General features: G+C 41.5%; 1 protein-coding gene across 5 annotated transcripts in view; it reads right to left on the bottom strand.

Annotated features, from left to right (window-relative positions):
* CACNA2D1 (calcium voltage-gated channel auxiliary subunit alpha2delta 1) overlaps positions 1–17,968 on the bottom strand; it is a 621,516-nt gene that overhangs the window by 323,147 nt on the left and 280,401 nt on the right. For all 5 annotated transcript variants that reach the window (XM_061582171.1, XM_061582168.1, XM_061582170.1 and 2 more), the window contains exon 4: positions 12,277–12,336. In XM_061582171.1, the coding sequence (XP_061438155.1) occupies positions 12,277–12,336 (60 nt within the window). The remainder of the gene's footprint in view (positions 1–12,276; positions 12,337–17,968) is intronic.

Here is a 17,968-nt window from a genome sequence, read left to right on the forward strand (position 1 = left end):
TCTGCCAGTTTTTATCCCATTCTGCCAGGTACACAATTATTACATAGTTCCTTTTATTATAAGCTTATATCCACACCAGACTTGCTAAACCCATATTTACTGAAATAGCTTCTGCATGCTAAAAGTATTTACTTTGCTCTTTTTAATTATTTAATAGATAGCAAACAAAAAGAAGAACAGAAAGAAAGGATCTACTTTATTCTTCTTTAAATCACTGCAACATCTATAGCAGGATGCTTCCTTCAGAATAACTTCTGATATTTAGAATTTCTAACCCACCTTTAACCAATGAAATGTAACCCACCTTTTTATTTACTCTTCTTGTTTTTCCTTCCCAGGTGAAATCATTTATTATCTATTGCCATTCTTGTGCTATTTCACTGAATAGCAAAACAGGAATATTTAAGAACTAAAATAATGGTTTTGGCAAAACATTCATTTTCACTGCATTTTCCCCATTAATGATAGTATAAAGCCAATGTAAAGATAATGCTCCCAAATTAGAGTCTTCTAAACCCTTGTTAGTGGCACATAATTATTCAGATATAAATTCCTAAAGTCTCTCTCCATCAATGTTTACTCCTAAGGACTAAATCATCAATTGTGGCCAAGCTACATTAGATACCAAACCATCAACATCAGAAAAAACGAAAATAAATTTCATCTTATTGTTTTCTTAAATCCTGTGTTCTCCTATGATTTTACAAGTACTTTTACAGAAGAAACAATGATAGTCATATAAGCTACTATATTCACTAATAGGCAAAAACACCTTGCAGTTTAAGAACGTACCTACAGCCCACAGATATTTCTATCAAACTTTAAAAAGCAGGGAAATTGGGCAGCTATAGTGAATGCACCAGGGCAGCAGGAGACCTGACCTCCTCTCTGAGATATTGGACTGCCCTACAAATTTGTCAAAATGCAAACACCATTTGGGTTGGTCTTTCACAGTCCAATCCACTTCCTGTGTAGCTTGGAAGAATTTGGTAACATGTGCCTCTGAGCATATGATAAGTGGTGACAACACCTGCCATCTCCAAAGATGGAGAATTATATTTTTTGTATGTTTGTTGGTGTTCTTCTTACTTTGCTTCTTTTCTGTGTTACTTATGTTTCTACAGAGAATCTAAACTAGAAAATTTTATTTCCCTCATTATTCATCCTAGAAATCTGTGTCAAATTTATTTTTATTAATTTCAAAGCCTTTTTACTGGTCAATATCATATGATGGCAAAGACAGCCTTTTGTGTTTCAAATTGGAGGTTATGTCCTATTTCTATTTTAAGTGCATTAACAGTTGAATCTGAAACTGCAGTTTGATGTAAAATCAGACTGATTCCAATATGTTGCTACGTCAGCAATGACTCTAGCTGTTGGAAAAAAGAGGATGCATGTTTTCATCCTGCTATGTTTAAACCACTTTATTTAAGGCAAGGTGGGCATGGTCAATTAAAAACATAGAGCACACCTAGCATTTTGCTAGAATATATTTCACTTCCTACTGTTTTATCTTGTGCAAACTGAGACACTCCTGAGGTCCACTGAGACTATTCTGCAGAGGTCAGTGCCATTATCCCACAATTATGTTTGGAGTTTTTTTAGTGTAAATTTTGCTAAGTGTTGCTGTACTTCACATATTCACAGAAATAGAAACAAAGGAAAAGGATTTCCTATAGGAAATTTCACTAAAATTGCAAAGGAAATCAGACATATTTAAAGTGACTATCTGAACTATGTCCTCTGTTTTAATAATGTTCCTTCCTCCCTGCTAAAACAAGATCAGCACAGCACATGTCTTCTTTCTATTATTTGGGCTAACTGCAGGTGTTGCCACCACTCACCATATGCTCAGAGGCACATGTTACCAAATTTTTCCAAGCTACACAGCAAGTGGGTTGGACTGTGAAAGACCAACCCAAATGGTGTTTGCATTTTGACAAATTTGTAGGGCAGTACAATATCTCAGAGAGGAGGTCAGGTCTGATGCATTCACTATAGCTGCCCAATTTCCCTGGTTTTTGAAAGTTTGATAGAAATAGCTGTGGGCTATAGGTACATTCTTAAACTGCAAGGTGTTTTGCCTATTAGTGAATTTCCCTGCTTTTTAATCCGGGAGGTAAGTAATGGGATCCTGTCCAAGAATGGATTGATCATCTGCATTCTTATTGAGTTCAGTGGGATTTACTCCCCTGCAAACATGCTTAGGATAGGTGAAACTGACCACAGGGGATGGAGAGGGGAGGAGGGAGGGAAGAAAAGGCAGAGGGGAGGAGGGGGATGGGAGCAGGCAGGAGGGGTAGGGGAGGAGAAGGACAGGTTTATCATTTGCATGTTTATTGAGTTCAGTGCGATTTATTCCCGTGCAATCATGCTTAGGATTGGTAAAACTGCCCGGGGGGGAAGGAGGAGGGCTGGAGTGGGCAGGGGAGGAGGAAGAAGGAAGTGGGGAGGAGATGAGGAAGGGAGAGGAGAGGGGAAGGAGGGGAAAAGCAAGTTTGATCATTTGCATGCTTATTGAGTTCAATGGGATTTACTCTTATGCAATCATGGTTAGGATAGGAAAAACTGGCCATGGGGGAGAAGGAGGGGGAAGAGGAAGGAGCGGGTTGGAGGGGGGCAAAGGAAAGGGGAGGGCAGGGCAAGTTTGATCATTTGCATGCTTATAGAGTTCAATGGTATTTACTTCCATGCAATCATGCTTAAGATAGGTAAAACTGACCATGGGGAGGAGGAAGGGGAGGAGGAAGGGGAGGGGGAGGAGGGGAAGGAGGGGATTGAAAGGGGATGGGGAGGGAGGGGCAAAGGGAGGGGATTGGAAGGGGCAAGAGGGAGGGGATTGGAGGGAGCAGGAGGGAGCAGAAGGGAGGGTGGGTCTGATCATTTGCATACTTTTTTAGTTCAATGGGATTTGCTTCTGTGCAATCATGTTTGAAAATAAAAATGGACTGCCTTCAAGTCGACCGGACTTATGGCAACCCTTTGAATAGGGTTTATGTGATAAACAGTATTCAGAGGTGATTTTACCATTGCCTTCCTCTGAGGCTGAGAGGCAGTAACTGGCCCAAGGTCACCCAGTCAGCTTCATGGGTGTGTGGGGATTCGAACCAGGTCATAGTCCAACACTGACCCGGGGGAGGGACAGGGAGGGGAGGGGAGGGGTAGGGGGAGGGGAGGAGATTGTGTGGGTTGGCACTGGGCAGAAGGGAAGCCCCTTCCCTTTCCAAAAGGAAAACATTGTGAATGGTATCATTGCTTTTCAGCGTTTCTCCCACCTTTTTATTCTACACCAGGCACATATAACCTCCCACCCAAATTTAAACCAATGCTGTCCCTGGCCACATCCACAACAGGCCTTTATTTCACTTTGGACTGTCATGGCTTCTCTCAAAGAATCCTGGGAAGTGTAGGGAGTGAAGGGTGCTGAGAGTTGCTAGGAGACGCCTTGTTCCCCTCACAGACCTTCAATTAGAATGGCTGACTGTTAAACCAGTCTGGCCACTGGAGCTCTGTCAGTGGAATAGGAGTCTCCTCTCAGCACCCTTCACAAACCATACTTCACAGGATTCTCTGAGGGAAGCCATGACTGTCTCAAGTGAAATCAAAGTCTGGTGTGGGTGTGACCCCTTGATTAGCCAAGCCCAGCAGCTGTGTGTCTGGCTTTTAGAACATTGACAGTTGGTTCTTACTGAGCATGCCCAACGTTATCATTGGGTTCCAGCCAAAATTTATTAAATTAATTAAAAAATCAGCCAGGCATTTTTTTTTTAACTTTTAAACTGCAGAAGATGAAGGTCAGAGTACGGGGCAAGGTCAGTATTAGGATTGCAGGTACTTTGTGAACATGGCTGATTTGTAATTAATTTCAACAGATTATGAGAACTCTGACAGAAAAAAGTCCAAAAGGGCTCTCAGGGTTTTTTCTCTCTTTTTAAACTTTGAACTTTCTATTCTCTCTGACTGTTTTGTGTATCGTTATGAAAATTTACAAGGTTTTTAAGCAGGCATTTCTGAGTTCAGGACTATAAGTTTTGTACGGTGTTGTTTTGAAATGAGCTTATGGGAAGCAGCAGAATGGCATGGGGGGTATTTTCAATTTAACATTGTTGAATGCAAATAATCCTTGCTGGCTATAATATACAGCCACTCTCATGGCTGTATAATCATCTGCATACAGTCTTAGTTTATGCTCTTTTCCCTTTAACTCTGTTCCTTACATCTGTTTTTGTTGCTGAACAGCTATTGCCAATGGCTGAAAGTGAGATTACGAACAACAGAGTCATATAAGGTATACCTTTCACTACCTAACTTAAATATTTCTCAAGGTGATATCCAGGACCTCTCCAGAGTAGTGTTTTTTGTAGGTATATTCTAGAACATGTCATTGCATCAGTAGTGGATTCATACTGGACTGTCCATATATCATTCCACTTTATTAGTTGCTCTGTGATACTTCCCCAATGTTACTGTATGATTGCCATCTGCAGGGACACTTTTGTGCTACAGTGTAACAAAAGCAGGACACCCCTCCACCAGAACATTTCTGGTATGAAAATTTACAGGATTTCAGCAGGAAAGTACAGGAGATGCATCAATTGGAAATGATGCTGTATGCCCACCCTGAAACTTTTTCAGGTGTAAACAGTATTGAAAGCAAGATTGCACATATCCCTCCAATAACCTCATAAGCACAAATCATAGTGAATGCACAATTAAAAAAAAGAAATCTGGTGGGGATGCCAATGTTAGTCATTAATCCCTGCCAAGGCCCACCATTCCCATGGCTGCACGGGTGCCAAGACCCCACAGCCTCCTCCCTCTCCCCTACTGACAGAGACAGAAAAGTGCAAGGGGAGCCTCACTCAGCCCACCCTGGCCATGGAGCTTCCTAAGATGGTCTTCCCTCTGCTGCCACAGTCCAAGCAATGCTCAGAGGTATGGAGAGGCAAGGGAGGTTTTGGCAAATCATCATCCAGAAACCATTTGAGCTTTGACTGGCTACAAGAGGAAGGGGAAATGAATGAGGCAAAAGAGACATGGATGGCCCTGAAAGGAGGACAACAGGGTGAGATCCAGAGTGATGAAATGGAGGTAGAGAAGGCCACATATGGATAGCTGAAGGCAGACAAGGGTTATCTCAGTCTATCATATGCCCTATTCAGCATCTAAAATACATGCTGGGTTGTATTAGAGGTTGTGCTAAAGTAAAACAGCTCATGCAATCACATTTTTTCTTCTCCACCTCCACCTTACAGCTCCCTGTGACCCCTCCAGATGGCTGGCCTGAAGTGCAAGGAGAGACATCCAAAAAGAAATGAAGGGATCTTGCGAGCAGAAGCTACAATATGCCAACCAAGATCATTGCTGATTTGGGGCTAATGAAAGGCCAAACTAATCCCCATTGCACCTCCAACAGAGATCTGTTTTCTCTATAACTCATGATGTAGTGCAAGGATTCCATCACTCAAAAGCAATCTGGAGAAAAGAAAGCAATAATTTCATCCAGTACAAGAGGAGGAACCTTCACAATGAGCTCAATTTCATTTAAAGGACAAGTGTTCCTTCCTCAGGTACAATGGCAAAAAAGACATTCTACAAGCTGATTCCATTGTGGAAAACAGCCACTAAAAAAAAAAATGAAAAACTGCACTGAAAGGTAAGTTCAGCAGACAGATCCGTGTGCAAACTAATTTGAACAGATATTTTCTAAAAAGTAGGCCACAAGAAATGAACTTTTGGCTAAAATGGAACAAATTAAATTATGGGAAGCTTAATACATTTATTCAAAATTTAATTGCATAACCTAATGTCAAGGTTATTATATTGTACACAGTTTCCTTATCCCAATTCAAAAGAGAAAGGCACAGGCTTTGTTTCAAGCTGCTTTTATGACAGCTCAATTTCTCCTGCCAAAGAAGATATGCATATTGATACTGTGTTAACTCTAAAATTTCTTTCACTGAATGAATTAATAAAAGATTATATTTTTCAGTACAATTTCACAAAACCTTCCTGGCAGTGAAACTTGATGAATCGCAGGCACCCTGTGCAGAATGTACAAGCCAGCTATCTTTAATTCTTATTGAACATAAAGCAAAAGAAAATGAAACCACAGGAGAGTGCCAACCAAGTGGGACAACCCCCACCCCGGCCCTGTGCAGTTGGAAAATTCCAACCACAGTAGTTTTGTCATTGAAATTTTGCCTCAAGCAAATTTCAAAGCAATTTGAGACTTTCTCCTCAGGTGAACCCTCAGGAATGTTGAGAAAAAGTCAAAGGAGTTTCTATAAGATGAATGGCATTTCTTAGGGTCCAATTAAAAATAACTGTTGAAGTTCCTCCTCAGATGAAAATACTGAGGATTTTTTTATGGAAGATTAACTGCTTTGATTAAGACTAGACATAATTCTCAGGAGGCTTCACATATCTCTAGAAGCACATGAAGTCATCCAAATGTCACTTGCTTAGATCCACATGAGAGTTCGTAGAGTAATAGAATCCACAGAGTTGGAAGGGGCCTATAAGGCCATTGAGTCCAACCTCCTTAGCAGGATACTGGAAAGATTGTCTCACTCGTTATATAATCAGTCAATCACTGCACTCTGCAGGCGACGACCTCCTGCAAATACCATCTAATCAGGAGGTCTACTGCACACAATATAGGAACCTGGTCTTTAGCGTTGTGGCACCTACCCTTTGGAATTCCCTCCCCTTAAATATTAGACAAGTATTGTTTCTGTTGTCTTTTTAGTGCCTATTGAAGACCTCCCTCGTCCAACAAATCTTTCAAGTAGATACCTTTATTGCAGTCTACCTCTGTATTGGAATTATTTTCCAGTATGTTTTCCTGAGGATACGCTCCAGGACACAGCCCTGTCACTTTTATTGCAGCCGGCATTCTGCCAGTCCCCTCCTGGAGTCCCTTTGTCAGTCTCTATAGCCAATCAAGCCACTGCAATTCCCGAACGCAGAGTGTATGCTTGCATTTAAAAGCTATGCCCTTTTCTCTTCCCTTAAGAGAGCCAGAGAATCCAGCTAGGTCAGGAGTCACTACAGCTAATCGGCAGTCAGTATGAATCTCCTTGCATGCTAATTGGCTCCCATCGTGTATTGTTGTGGGGAGGAGAGAAGGGAGAGAGTCAACAGGAGATAAGAGAGGGAAGTTTACGGAGAAGAGGAGGGACAGCCAAGCCTGATTTGAAGATGGGGTTTACATCAGAATCTTACTAAAACAAAGGGCTTTCCAACAGTCCCACACAGACCCATAGCAGCCAACGCAGAGGGTAGGTGAAGGAGGGAGGATGGGGCCAAGAGTGAGGCAAAGCAGCATTTTCTCACAGAGAAGGAGGATGAAAGAAGGAATGCTGAAAGAAGGAAGGCTGCTTGTAAAATACCAGGTGCATTGCTTGTAAAGCATTTTTTCTCCCTCAATGGTGCTTTTTGCAGATTGTCTGGGAGAAAGTGGAGAGGGGAGAGAGACAAATGGCTAAGAAGAGTGGGAGTATTTTATAGACATCACTGCGCAACACAGAACTCCTTCTCACTGCTGATCTACAAAAAGCAGGTTTCTTCCCCTTTTAAATGCAGGCAGCCTCATTCTTCTTAGCCCTTTGCTCTTTCTGTCTTCCCCCACCCTCTGTGAGGTGTTCTCTTCCTCCCCACTTTCTCAGAGACAATATGCAAAAAAGCACAATCGAGGGGAAAAGAACTGCATTACAAGCAATTCCCCTTGTATTTTACAGGTGGCCTTCTTTCTTCCTTTCTTCAGCCTTCCCTTGCCCCCTTCTTTCTGAGGAAATGTCACCTCACCTCACTCACCACCAACTCTTCTTAGCCCTCTTTCTCTCTCTCCCCGTGCACCCTCTGTGTTGGCTGCTGTGAGTCTGTGCAAGGAGAAAGAAACACTTGTCAAGCAATGCCCCTTGTATTTTACAGGCATCATGTGCAAGAGAGAAGTCCTTCTCTCAGCCGATATGACGGGGAATTTAGGGGATTGCTGGACCGGGTCCTGAAGAAATTGAGGACACAGGCTTGTAGCAAAAAGGTAAGTCTTTATTTAGTAAGAAACATCCAGGAAGTCAGTTTCTCATGATGTTCGATGGAGCTCTGCCACATGGCATTGATGCCTACATTTTTATATCCTCCAGGACAAAAAAAATTAGCATCTTCCAATCCAAAAGTTACACATAATTATTACATGGACTCCAAGTGTGACTCTGTTGATTCTCCTTGATCTCTCAGAGGCTTTCGATACCATCGACCATGATATCCTTCTGGGAAGACTGGCTGACTTGGGAGTGGGAGGGACTCCATGGTGGTGGTTCTGCTCCTACTTGGCGGGTTGGCTCCAGAAGGTGGTGCTTGGGGAAAATTGCTCAGCACCCTCGAATCTCCAGTATGGGGTTCCGCAGGGGTCAGTTCTGTCCCCCATGCTGTTCAACATCTACATGAAACTGTTGGGTGCGGTCATCCGGACCTTTGAAGTGCATTGCCATCAGTATGCTGATGACATACAGCTCTATTTCTCCTTTTCATCTTCTTCAGGTGAGGCTGTCAATGTGCTGAACCGATGCCTGGCTGCAACAGTGGATTGGATGAGGGCTAATAAACTGAGGCTCAATCCAGACAAGACTGTGATGCTGCTAGTGGGTAGTGCTTCTGACTGGATGGTGGATGTCCAACCTGTCCTGGATGGGGTTACACTCCCCCTGAAGGAGCAGGTTCGTAGCTTGGGGGTTCTCCTAGAACCATCTCTGTCACTTCAGGCTCAGGTAGCCTCAGTGGCACGGAGTGCCTTCTACCAACTTCGGTTGGTGGCCCAGCTATACCCCTATCTGGACAGGGATAACCTGACTTCAGTTGTCCATGGTCTGGTAACCTCCAAGTTAGATTACTGCAATGCGCTCTACGTGAGGCTGCCTTTGAAGATGGTTCGGAAACTGCAGCTTGTGCAAAATGCAGCGGCCAGATTGGTAACAGGGACCAGACAGTTCAAACATATAAAACCGATTCTGGCCCGCTTGCATTGGCTGCCTGTATGTTTCCGAGCTCGATTCAAGGTGCTGGTTTTAACCTATAAAGCCTTACATGGCTTGGGACCACAATACCTGATGGAATGCCTCTCCCGACACGAACCCACCTGTACACTACACTCAACATCAAAGGCCCTCTTCCGGGTGCCTACTCGGAGGGAAGCTGGGAGTCTGGCAAGAAGGGAGAGGGCCTTCTCAGTGGTGGCACCCAAATTATGGAATGATTTTTCTGACGAGGTGTGCCTGGTGCCAACACTGTTATATTTTCGGTGCCAGGTCAAGACTTTCCTCTTCTCCCAGGCATTTTAGTATGTGTTTTTAAATTGCTTTTTAAAATGTGTTTTTAAATTTGTATATTTGTTTTTAATGTTTTGGCTGTGGGGCGGTATACAAATGCAATAAATAAATAAATAAATTATGCTGCCTACATTAAAATCTAGCCAACCAGATAATAGTCAGAAATTCTAATACCAACCCATCACTTCTATGACCTAATACATTCCAAAGCTGATCCTTCCTGACCCTTTGGAGACACAGAGACTGCTATACCAGGGTCTTACTCCCTTTATCTTATCTCCTGGACCTAGCTGTATCAGCATACTGAACATTCCAAGAAGGGACCTCAAAAAAACAGCATAAAGCAGAAAAAGAGAGAATTCTAACTTTGGTTTACCTATTAAAATAACCTTATTATTCCTAAATATATATATAGTTTATTTGTTTATTGTAAGAATTCCATATCAGATATACACAACACAGGAGGAAGAAACCTGCTTTTTTGCAGATCAGCAATGCCTGTAAAATACCAGCTTCTTTGTCCCCACCCCACATGGGGAGGGGAAAAACAACCACTTTGCTAGCTCTGTTTGGTGCTTTGGAAAGCGCCAAGCACAAGGCTAGCAATGCCCCAAATGATTTCCAATCACCTGACTGCGAGCAGGATGTTGTGGCTTGGGAACCCCCTGCAAAGGGTTTTGATAAGAGGGCTGGATAATGATGTCATGTGATTAACAGGTGGGTGCTCCCAGTCACCTGTCCAATTTGGCCTGTGAGGCTGATCCTGATGACTCATGAAAGGACTTTGGACTTTCCACTACACTACTATTTGTTTTTAAGATGTTTTAATTTTTTTATCACTTGTTGTTTACCGGCCTGGGGTCTTTTGTGGACGAAGCGTGGGATGCAGCAACACCAGCAACAACAGGCCACTTTGAGCTCAAACAGGCCATGATCTCTTAGGCCAAAGTCATGCATAAAACATCAAGAGAGCTCAGATGACATTTTTCCACGCCCACCCTCAAACCAAAATTACCAAGGTATACCAGAGACTTGAATGCTGGCTGGAGCTCTGAAGGATTGCCCCTGCTTGCCAGCAAAATTGCTCACTAACACTGCCTCCTCCTGTCCACTACTGCCTCCTCCGTTTCTTCCAACTGATGAAAGCCAACAAAGACCTTGCAGCCAGGAACCTCCAGTATCTCCCAACTGAAAAGGTATGCTGCTAAATGTATAGCACAGAGAATGAAGCAAAGCAAGCTTGGTGGCTCACCTAAATCAATCCTTAAATTGGGGGGTGGCTCATCCGTGGCCCTCCAGATGTTGTTAACTATAGCTCCCAGCATCACTGACCTTTGGCCATTCTGCCTAGGAAAGATAGGAGTTGGAGTCCAGCAATACCTGGAAGTCCACAGCTTAGTCACCCTGTCCGAGATACATGACTGGAGTTTATGAACTCTTTCTATATGAAAAAGAAATCCCTCTTACTACACAGATTTATTTTCAGAATGAAATCAACTAACTAACAATCTTATTTTAACACTAATTTCATTCTCTCTAGCTCTGACATTCATATATGAATGTTGATGCTTAAGTAGCTAACATGGCACCACCCACAAGCGGGAGATATCAGCAGACTCAGTTGAGCCCCGAGGTTTACAGAAGTACAAAAAACCTTTAGGGAAGTGGGGGAAAGCAGCCCAATGAGAACTGGGCATGCTCAGCAGCCATGAACTGCTGACAGTTGGTGGGAGAACAGAACCAGATGGGAGAAAGAATGAACTGGAATATCATAGAGAAGGATATGGTCAACTGACTGTAACAGTGAACAAGAGCATTCTGCACTGTGATATTTTGTTGCAGGTCCCCCTAGTGTTTTTCTGACAAAACTACCAGCCTCTGGATACCTGTAATTGGAAATTAAGAGTGGGAGGGGGTACTGTAGTCAGGTTGTGCTTGTGGGCTTCCCATAGGCCTGTGGTTGGTCATTGTGAGAACAGAATGCTACACTAAATGGACCTTTAGTCTCATATCGCAGACTGTTCTTATGTTTTTAACTGCGAAGCTATGGACACTCTCAGTGCTGGCTGTAGTGTGAGTGATTTTCCACTGATTCTTCCCCATTCCAGTTTACAAACTCTCTCTCTCTCTCTCTCTCTCTCTCTCTCTCAGATGGGAGTCCCAATAAATCCTAAAAAATTGTTTTACTCCTAACAGAAGCCATGAAAGAATGTTGATCACATTAATAAAAGAATTAGGAGTAGTGCCTCTGAGCCATTAGTTACAATTGTATTTTGGACTGGCTGCTAATTAAATGTCAGACATTTATCATGTTCTTAGAGATTCATAGTATACATCTCTTGATTAGTACAATCGTATTCACATGTGCATAATGCTGGATGTATGCTCCTCTGGCAGCCAAAATGGAACAGCATTTCAGTAGGCAAATGACTTTGATGTGAAGATATCTCAATAACATATGATGGTGAATTGGAGAAAATCAGGAATAACAATAATGAATATTATTTACTTTTTTAGGCTGATCACCAGATCAAATTACAGTGCAATCCTAACCATGTCTACTCAGAAGCAAATCCTACTGAATTCAAAGGGGCTTACTCCCAGGTGAGTGGGGTTAGGATTGCAGCTCAAATCTCACTTCCAACTCAAAAAACAGGTTCAACATTGATTTTGATATATTATTACATGGGTTCTAGAGTCGATCCCCACTGTCTGTTAACTACAAAACACACTAGAAAACTTTTCTTCAATAGCACCCTATTACATACCTGTTGCATACTTTGAGAAAGCCATATCGAAACATGCTGGGAGGAAGGGCGGGATATAAATCAATAATAAATAAATAAATGGTGAAAGGTACACTTGTTTAACTGATGGAGCAAAAAGTAAGAAAATTGGAACTAACAATATTTGAAAAAAGAAAAGAAAAACAGCAATGGATGCTTACCGCAAACTCATCCTGCCATTGATGTTCTTTCTGAAATCTCTCTGCTGCTTCAGCAAGGCGCTATAGAAAAGAAAACAATAAGATTTATCTTTCAGAATAATTTTAAAGCAAAGTTCTTACAAATTAAAGGACCGTACTACCTTCATAATGTATACCACCTAATAAACACTGAGAGCATATGCACACTACCAACTTATATTGGTATACTAGTGTAATCCCCTCAGTGAAATTCCCCCCAGATAACTACAATCCTTAGAAATGTAAATTACTGTTAAATCAGTTTAAACTTGTAATGCAGACACAACATTAATGGCTCACAGTGTTAACTGTCTTATGACAGATATTATGGCACCTATCCTGAGAATCTGAGATGAACACAAGTTTAAAATCAAAACAAATATTATCCTGTCTAAACACATCTTAAGAATAAGGACCAAACCAACTACACTTCTGAAAGATCACATGAGCGTCACATTCGGTGTCATATGATATGCATGGATACAGTCTCACCCCCTTTCCTTTTGCTAGCTCTACTATCCTGCATTACGTTTGTATATATCAACTTTCCTATATTTAATTGTATCCTTTTTAAAATGTGGTCATTAGCTATCTTGTGTCACAACATAAAGGAAAATCAGTTTTGCTTGCAACACATACATATTAATCTCATCAGTGTCTTTCTCCCATTCAGTGATTCACAGCAATTCATAATAGCAAAGTTGTTAAGACCATAAAAATGCATAAACTCTGTGCTGCAATCAATGTTAAAATCAATTATAATACTGTCCGCAGTACTGAGGGATAAATCCAGCCATTGGTGCAATACCATGATAGTATTACCATGATGGGACCCAATACTCACTGATATTTGAATAAATAGGGAAGTTACTGTAATATGAATGTGTCAATAAGAGCTGGTAGGAAAGGCAGAGAAAATGGGGAAGAATAAGCAAATGAGTAATACATTGAGAGAGGACAGACTCACAGAAACAGAATATATGGGTGAGCTGCTTCTAGGGATGGGGAGAAACTGGATTTTGTTTGCATTTTAATGAGAAACGACCTCATTCACACTACTCAAAGCAATATGCAAACTGAAACACAACTGTCTTTCAAAATTTGCACTTCTGCAAATTGTGGTACAGGTTTCTAACCAAGCAATATGTACAAAATTGCAGCTATAGGGCAAGTATGCAAAAAAGGAATGTATTAGGAAAAATAACATACAAAATGCATTATATCAGGGGTAACTGCTTGCAAAAATGTGTATATTAGTGAAAAAGTATAAAGTGTGTATGACAAATTTGTATTAAAATGCTGATGAATTTTATGAGGACTTTTAAAAAACAAAAACACAAGTAACTATAGAACTGTAGAGAACACAATTTAAGTATGGAGAATCTGAAATTTATAGATTTGTCCATCAATAGCTGTTTCACAAGTTCATGCAAATCACTTGATAACTAACACTGAAAATGTGGTTCTCACAAGTATGGAATATTGCTTTGTTAGAAAAACTCACCCATAAACCAACTTAAGAACATGAAGAGAAAGACATTTTTTCATGAATTTTGCTGTGACTTTATTGCTCATGTAAACACTTAAGATGACAGAAGACCTCCTCCTGCCCATGGACTGATGTGGAGATATATTTTTAGATATTGAGACATTGTCAACAACATACATACATACATGCATACATACATTATTAAATTTATATCTCACCCTTCCTCCCAGTAGGAACCCAGGGCAGCAAACAAAAACACTAAAAACACTCTAAAGGTAAAGGTAAAGGTGTCCCAGCACTTATAGTGCGAGTCGTTTCCGACTCTTAGGGTGACGTCTTGCGACGTTTACTAGGCAGACCGTATATATGGGGTGGGATTGCCAGTTCCATCCCCGGCCTTTCTTTACCCCCCAGCATATGCCGGGTACTCATTTTACCGACCACGGATGGATGGAAGGCTGAGTGGACCTCGACCCCTTTTACTGGAGATTCGACTTCCTCCTTCCGTTGGAATCAAACTCTGGCTGTGAGCAGAGCTTCGGCTGCGTTACCGCCGCTTACCACTCTGCGCCACGGAGGATCTTAAAAAAACAAAACACTCTAAAACATCTTAAAAACACTTAATTATATTAAACAAAATATATATTTTAAAAAATATATTAAGCAAACACATTTTTAAAAACATCATTTTAAAAAAAAGCTTTAAAGACATCTTTAAAAGTAAGGTGATCACTCTTACACGATACCGCATGTCTCTTCCTTTATTTGTTGTTCATTTATTATAGTTTGGTCACCATTGTTGAAAATATATATTTAAAAAACAGATTATGTGAGTAAGGCAATATCAATGTTCCCTTTGTTGTGTTAGATCTCTGGTGGCCCATTTATATGTACAAGGCATCCCTTTATGCTCTAAACCAGCAGTTTCCAAACTTTTTTCCCCATGGACCAATTGAAAATTGTTGTTGGTGCTGGTGGACCACTTAACTGTAATATAATGCAACTGTAATGTGCTGTGCTAGGTGCTGTGTGATTTAAATTGCATTTTTATTGCTTCTTTTATTTCTTATACTGTATTTCAATTTGAATTCCATAGAATTCCAATTATAACACCATAAAGTACATTGTAAGAAATAAAAGAAGCAATAAAATTACAATTAAAATAAATATGGATATTTAATGTTGTGGATATGCTGCAGACCACCTGACTGAAGCTCGAAGACCACCAAATGATCATCATGCATGGGTAAGGCTAGACTGAAGGAGTCTGTTTTACAAGGCTTTAAGCACTAGACAGGAATTCCACATAATTTAAATCCTAAACTATGCTGTGATTGCTATGATTTGCGTGGATGCCTTTTTAAGGTCCTTACTAAGTTCAGACACTTAGTTCCTACTTTCGGAAGCTTCATGCAGCACACAAACACACCACTGCAGCAATTCACATGCTATTGGGGATTTGGGTCTGGATCTACAAAACCGATTTGTTGTGTAAATGTAATGCTTTTCTTCCTAACATAACTACTGCAATCTTCCACATGTCCTTAACAAATAACCTAAAGCCTGTGGCACCACAAAGACTGAAATATCCAAGGGATTATGCCTTTTACCACAGTAGTAAAATAGGAATATGGGTCAGGCCACTCCAGTCTACATTCTGTGAGTTAATGGTGATTCAGAGATTTACAAAATTGGCTCTTTTTGGAACTCATTGTTTCTTGTCATTCAATCAGATCAGATTAATTTATGCAGTCACAGAGCCATTATAGCCTTTGCTTTTAAAACATTATTATTATATATCTCTACATATAGAAGGAAGAATTTGAGCACGTGCTGCTTTTCCTATTTCAGCACTGCAACAGTGGGAGAAGCTGCACCTTCCATGATCCCACCCCCTTCTCATGGCCAGCTGCAGGGGTGGAACAGATGGGGCAGTGGCTGAGGGCCCAGCATCTCACAAGGGCCCAGAGTGCCCTGGAACTGACACCACTGCCCTGGGTCATCCTCAACCACCAGCCCTGGTTGCCTAGTTCCACTGCTGAGTCGGTTCTCAGCTGCCTTACTTGTACGTAAATCGGAAGCCCTTCAGCAGCACTTTGGCTGCTGAAAAGGCCAGGAAAGGAATGAGGAAACAGCCAAGGTGTAGGGAGGCAGGGCAGCAGAGGAGCACCAATAGCTTGCCAGAGGGAAGCATGTGCTTGATCTGTGGCTTCACATCTAGCTGCTGCATCCTCCATCGACTAAGCCATGCACCCCTACCCAGGAAGGAGTAGGCCACTGCTACTATGTGAGGCACACAAGAACAGTGGCTTTTCCTCGCCATCTCCTTGCTTTTTAAGTTGCCTTTAAATTATTTGCTGCCATCCAGGGGCAAGGTGGGAAACAGAAGCAGCAGCGCTGATTCAGGCCGCAATCTTTACCATGTCTACTCAGAAGAAAGCCCATTAAAATTACTCTCAGGTAAGTGGGGTTAGGTTTGCAGCCCTAATCAGGGCAAAATAACGTTGAGAAAGTTTTGGAGAGGGAGAGGGAGGGTACTTTGAAACATTTTCCTCTGATGCTCTCTTTGCTGCTTTCTAAGCTGTGAAACTGCTTATGCTCAGAGCATTTGTTTCTTTTTTTCTTTATAAGGGTTGGCAAACTTTTTTATAATTTTGCTGTCAAATATTAGGAGTGTTGCAGTTAAAGCATGAAAAGTTGAGCTGCTTTCCTGGCTTTTTATTTCTGTTGACATGGTCTGTAAATGTCAAACATATCTGCATCCTGCTTTTACTCCCAGAAGCTCTGTTCCCCCCTCCTCTTTTTATTTTTGCAGCATCCTGTGAGATAGGTTAGGATAATTTTTTTCCTATTTGTTGTTTTTACACTTTTGTGGTGTTTTTCTTTGACAATATATCGGTTGCCTTATTGGCCAACATTTGTTTTAATTTAAATAGGTGAGACCAAGAAGCAGGGGTGTGGTTTGGAAGAAAGGAAGGGGCCAAGGGGTGCACTGATACTCAAGGGCCCCCACAAACCTGGAGCCAGCCCTGCCTCTCTCCTATACAAAGCCTGGTTTTGTATGAAACCCAGCAACCTGTTTCTTCAGTAAGAGTTTCCCCATATTCCTTCCCTCCCGCACAGAAAGATTCCAATTAATAAATCCAGCTTGCAGTCACTCTACAAACACTTCAACACATCCAGGTGCTATAGATAGTACTGTAGTCAGTAGCCAGATCACCTAATGGGAATTGATTATATCTATGGGCACTGATATCTCCAAACTGGAGGACAATGTCAGTACACAGAAATGGGGCCATGGTTGTGATAAAGAGTATATAAAACACTCCAGGTTCAAACCCTGCCACTGCAATGAAATTATCTTAGGTAGTTAAGTAAGGGAAAATAAGTAAACATTAGCCCCAAGTCAAGTTCCTCTTTCCTCTCCATCACATATGGATGAGGGAGAAATTTTATTCAGCTTAAATTTAAAGGTGATTCCATCTAATTCACACTTCACGAAACAACATGGAAACTGAAATACAACCATCCTTTCTCACTTCTCAAATTCTCATGCATATACCATGGTAAACTGTGCATAAGTATGCACACAGCAGTGCATAAGTGTGTATATAGCAGTGAAAATAGCAACAAAGCACATTGTATTAGGGAAAACCGCTTTGTGAAAATGAATATATTAGGCAAAAATGTATGCAAAATATGTATATTGGAGAAATTCACAGTAAAACACTGATGAATTTTCATGAGGGCTTTTTTTTTTAAAAAAAGTCATAAACTGATGTAGATATGTAGAGAACTGAAGAGTGGGAAAATGACAAACTTGAGAGAAAATGAAACGAACAGATTTGCCTATCCCTATATCTGATACATAAAAGACCCTCCATGGCGCAGACTGGTAAGCAGCAGTAACGCAGCTGAAGCTCTGCTCACGGCCGGAGTTCGATTCCAACGGAAGGAGGAAGTCGAATCTCCGGTAAAAGGGGTCGAGGTCCACTCAGTCTTCCATCCATCCGTGGTTGGTAAAATGAGTACCCGGCATATGCTGGGGGGTAAAGAAAGACCAGGGAAGGAACTGGCAATCCCACCCCATATATACGGTCTGCCTAGTAAACGTCACAAGACGTCACCCTAAGAGTCAGAAACGACTCGCACTACAAGTGCAGGGACATCTTTACCTTTTACATC

The sequence above is a fragment of the Rhineura floridana genome, chromosome 8 (assembly GCF_030035675.1).
Source record: "Rhineura floridana isolate rRhiFlo1 chromosome 8, rRhiFlo1.hap2, whole genome shotgun sequence".
NCBI classification, from domain to species: domain Eukaryota; kingdom Metazoa; phylum Chordata; class Lepidosauria; order Squamata; family Rhineuridae; genus Rhineura; species Rhineura floridana.